General features: G+C 19.4%; 1 protein-coding gene across 1 annotated transcript in view; it reads left to right on the top strand.

Moving 5' to 3' along the window:
* The window catches only part of PRSY57_1121400 (hypothetical protein), a gene marked incomplete at both ends in the record, with an annotated part of 7,902 nt that extends 3,514 nt beyond the window's left edge, over positions 1–4,388 (top strand). Inside the window, one exon of the mRNA XM_012908178.2 lies at positions 1–4,388. This exon is cut by the window's left edge and continues 3,514 nt beyond it. Within this exon, the coding sequence (XP_012763632.2) occupies positions 1–4,388 (4,388 nt within the window).
* Positions 4,389–4,962: the final 574 nt, after the last annotated feature.

Raw genomic sequence — 4,962 nt, 5'->3', positions numbered from 1 at the left:
AAAACCAAAAAAAAAAAAAAAAAAAAAAAGAAAAGAAAAATATAGAAGAAAAAAATAACTCAACATTTTATAATAATAATAATAATAATAGTAATAATAACAAAATGAAAGAATATAAAAATAAGAAAATATATATAAAACGCAAAAATCGTATACATAAAAAAAAAGGAGATTTTTTTTTTGATGTTTCTTTTTCGTTTGAAGGTATGAAAAATAATTTAATAAAAAGAGAAGAAGTAGAAGTACACTATTTAACTATTAACAAATATATGTTAAGTTTTAATGATACAAATGATGAGATAACATTAAAATATTATTTATCTCATATGCAAAATAGAGATTTTAATATTGAAATCATAAATAAAAAAATGCCGATAGAAATTGTACACTTCTTTGATTATTATATAAATAGAAAAAATGAATTAGACAAAACCATAAAGGAGCATACCAAAATATATAAACAAATATATACCTTATGGAAAGAAGATATAGATATAAGTGAAAAAGAAAATGAACAAAAAAATATTTTTACATGGGGTATTTTACCAGTAAGAGCATATGACCATCCAAATATATTTGTTCCATTACCTTGTGGATTTAAACATAATAATAAAAACTTGGCTTATTATGCATCATCTAATGATAAGAAAAAGAATAGTGATAAAAATTTATTAGAAGAAAAGAAAGAAAAGAAAAAAGAATATATGAATATAAAATATACGAATTTGACAGGTCCATGTATAAATTGGCGTAGAAATTGTATATTTGTTAATGATATAAAAAAAAAAAAATTTCTACACTTATCAGAATATTACCCATATTTTTATTCTTTGCAAAATATTAAACTCTCCTTATTTTCATTACAAAGAAATGTTGTATATAATAATTTAAATAATATTCTTCATGTTAAGCAGGATGAACATTTGAAGGATAATTATGAAAATATAAATATGCATATTGCATGTAAAAAAGATAGTACTATAATAAAAGATCCTACCAATGATTCAATACATATGAATCTCAAAAACGTGGATGGAAATAATGTGAATTATACCAACAGTGTGAATGATACCAATAGTGTAAATGATACAATCCATTTATTACATTATACAAACAATACATGTGATGAAAAGAATTCTCCAGATACTTTCAATACCTATGATAGTTATAATATATATGATACGTTTGGTGATGTTCATAATAATAAGCATAACCAAAATAAAGGTAATATTCCTAATGATACCAAAAATGTATCAAGGAATATAGGAAAAAATAAAAGTAGTAGATATAGTTTTACAACAACTACGACAAGTAATTGTAGTAGTATTTATAAGAATAATAAAAACAATAACAATAATAATAATAATAATAATAAAGAACAAGCTGAAGAAAAAGATTTATATAAATTTTTTACGAATGAAGATATTTTAAATGAAAAAAATTATATATGGAATAAACAAGAGATCCGAACATTTTTAGAAAAATATATTTTATATCCAAAAAATTTTGATAAAATTAGTCAATATTTAGAATGTAAGAATACCAAACAATGTGTTGAATTTTATTATTTAACGAAAAATTTTTTTTCTTTAAAAAAATTGTTATTAGTTATATCAGAAAGTAAATTAAAACGAAATAAAAAATGTGGTTCAAATGAATTACATAAAAAAAATACTAAAGAAGAAATGGTAAATAAATTAATGAGAAAAATTGAAAATAATTATGTAAAAACAGAATTTGAAGATATGAATTTTATGAATTCATATTTTATAAATGTAAGAAATTTCTTTAAAAATTATTTTGTCAAATCATATAAAAATTCTCATTATAAGAGAAAAAAAGGTAATAGTCATAATAAACATAATAAATCAAATAGTTATAATAATTATGATATGAATAAAAGTGTAATATTAGAAAATATGTCTGACGGGTATGTAATTCCAAAAAATTATAATTTTGTTATAAGTGCTAATAGAAAATTATGTTTCTTAATTAAAAATAAAGACAATTTTATATATAATGGTATTAATTCTGATATTATTGAAATAAATTATAATACTAATGACAATCAACAAAATGAATATTGTATCTCGAATGAACAAAATAATATGATTAATAATAATAATATGTCTATGGATTGTGTTGAATATATGAAAAATAATAAAATCGATGGAACTCAAATTGGAAATAAAAAAAAATTTTCTAATCATAATATTAAAATTAATACTAATGGTAATAATAATGACACTAATAGTAATAGTAATAATTGTGATCATAATAATAATAATGAAATGAAAATTTTTAATTTGGAACAATCAAGTTTTGTGAAAAATGAAATGTCTTTATTAGATATGAAAAATAATAAAGGCAAAAAAAAAAAAAGTGATATATTTATTTCTAATTATTCAAAAAATTCAGTATCTAAAGATACAAATAAAGAATCTTCTCATAATATAACAGATAATGAAAATGTTATATACTATACGAATTTAAATAATTCTAATAGTAATCCAATAATTGATCAAAAAGGAAAATATGAAAATAAACAATTTTTAATTAGTTGTGAATCAAATGAATATCAAACTGAAATAATTAAAACTAAAGGTGACGACAAAGAAAATGAAGAAGGAAAGAAACAACAACAACAACTAAGACGACAAGATTATCAATATGATGATCAATATAAATATACTAATCAAATTGAATATTATAATGGAGAATACAAAGGACAAGAAGCAAATGCTTTCATTTCAAACATAAAAAATAAATCGGAAAAGAATAAAGAACGTGAAACATGTGAAGAAAGTTTATTTAAATGCTTTGAGTTTTTAAAAAATATAAATTACAGACTTAATGAAAATACAAATAAAAATTCCTTACAACATTCTAAATCCACTTGTTTTGCATATGATCAGAAATCCAAAAAAGGAGTAAAAAAAAATAGTATTCAAAAAGATAATAAAAATGTAAAAAAAAATAAACATTTTGCAAATATAAAAAATGTAAGTATGCTTCAAAAAGGAAAAGCAGTTAAAAATATTCCTATTAATAATAAAACCGCAAGTCATAATAATAAAGTGGTAAATAGCAACAAATCGGTTAGTAATAATAATAATAATAATAAATCCTTAAGTAATAATAATAATAATAATAAATCCACAAGTAATAATAATAAATACACGAGTAATAATAATAAATCTATTAGTAATAATAATAAATCCATTAGTAATAATAATAAATCCATTAGTAATAATAATAAATCCACTAGTAATAATAATAAATCCATTAGTAATAATAATAAATCCACTAGTAATAATAATAAATCCATTAGTAATCATAGAAAAGTCTCACAAAAATTAGGGGGATCCCATACTTTTTGTAAGAAAAGTATATCGAGTCAACTTGTCGCAAGTAAAATCAAAGAAACAAATCCAAAGAGACAATTACAAGATGTACAGGTAGAAAACGATATTCCTTTGAAAAAGAAAAGAATAGTCAAAAATGAAAATAATGAAGAAAATACTAACGAAATAAAAAAAAACGCAAATAATTCAAATGATACAAATGATACAAATGATGCAAAAGCTAATAAACAATCACAAATAATTAAAAAGAAAAATAATGAAGGGAAATTTTGTACAAAAGTAATCAAAGGAGTACAAAACAAAATGATAAATCAAAAAGAGCAGGAGGGTGAAATAATAAATCATTATGATAATGAAATACACGATCACAATGATGATAAAAAAATGAAGAATCATATTAATGGATTCAAAAAACATATTATAATGAATGAAAAGGAACAAGAAGAATTCCCCACTAACCATAATGATAATGATATATCATTATTAAAAAAACAATATAATAATAAAAAATATATTTCCCCTTCCATAGTAAAAATAAATGGTGATATAAATCATAATTATGTTGACTCACATTTAAATAATATAAACGTAAAAAATATAGCAACCATAGTTAATGAAGACGAACATTTATATACAAATAATAATTATATAGAACTAGTTAAAAATGATGATATTATATTAAATGGTAATTATGTAAATTCATCTTCTGATGAACAACAAACGAATACACTTGATATGAATTTACATGATAATAATAATAATAATAAGTTAATAGAAAATATATTAAAACCGTATGTTAAAGAGGAAGATGAAGAACTTGAATATTCCAAAAACCTTCGAAAAATTGCAACAAAATGGACAGATGAAGAAAAAGATATTTATTTTAATATTTTTGGAAAGGAAGGAAAAAATTGGGATGCTCTTTATGAAGCTTTAGAGCCATTTGGGAAAACAAAAGATCAAATAAAAAATTTTTATCAAAACACAATAGCAAAGAGGAAAAAAAGCCATATAATACCATAAAAATAAAATGCACATATATATATATATATATATATATATATATGTGTGTTTGAATTAATTAAAATTTTCATAAAATTAAAAATATTAATTGTTTTATTATTTTTTTTTATTTTTTTTTTTTTTATTTTTTTTTTTTTTTTTTTTCATTTCATGCCGTTTACTATTTTATATAGTATTATATACTTTTGAAAATGTTTTATTATGTATACATATATTTTATTTATATTCTTGAATAATAATATTATATAAAATTGTTGTAGTTTAAAAAAATAAAATAAATAAATGATTATTTAAAATAAAATATAATAATTAAAATTTCAAATTTGTGATTATTTTTTTATTTTATCCTATTCTTTTGTTTTTATCTTAATTATTTTATTTATTTATCTTTTTTTTTTTATTTATTTATATTTTTTATGTCTTTTTATTTATATGTATACACACTTTAATTAAAAGTTGGCATTAAACATATTTTTTTTAATATTTGTTATAGTTATGATGTTTTTTTTTATTTTTTTTTTTTTTTTAATTTTGACTTATTAAATATTTCATATATATATATATATATATATAT

This window comes from Plasmodium reichenowi, chromosome 11 (assembly GCF_001601855.1).
Source record: "Plasmodium reichenowi strain SY57 chromosome 11, whole genome shotgun sequence".
In the NCBI taxonomy this organism is placed as follows: domain Eukaryota; phylum Apicomplexa; class Aconoidasida; order Haemosporida; family Plasmodiidae; genus Plasmodium; species Plasmodium reichenowi.
This window is presented reverse-complemented; position numbering and strand designations above follow the sequence as displayed.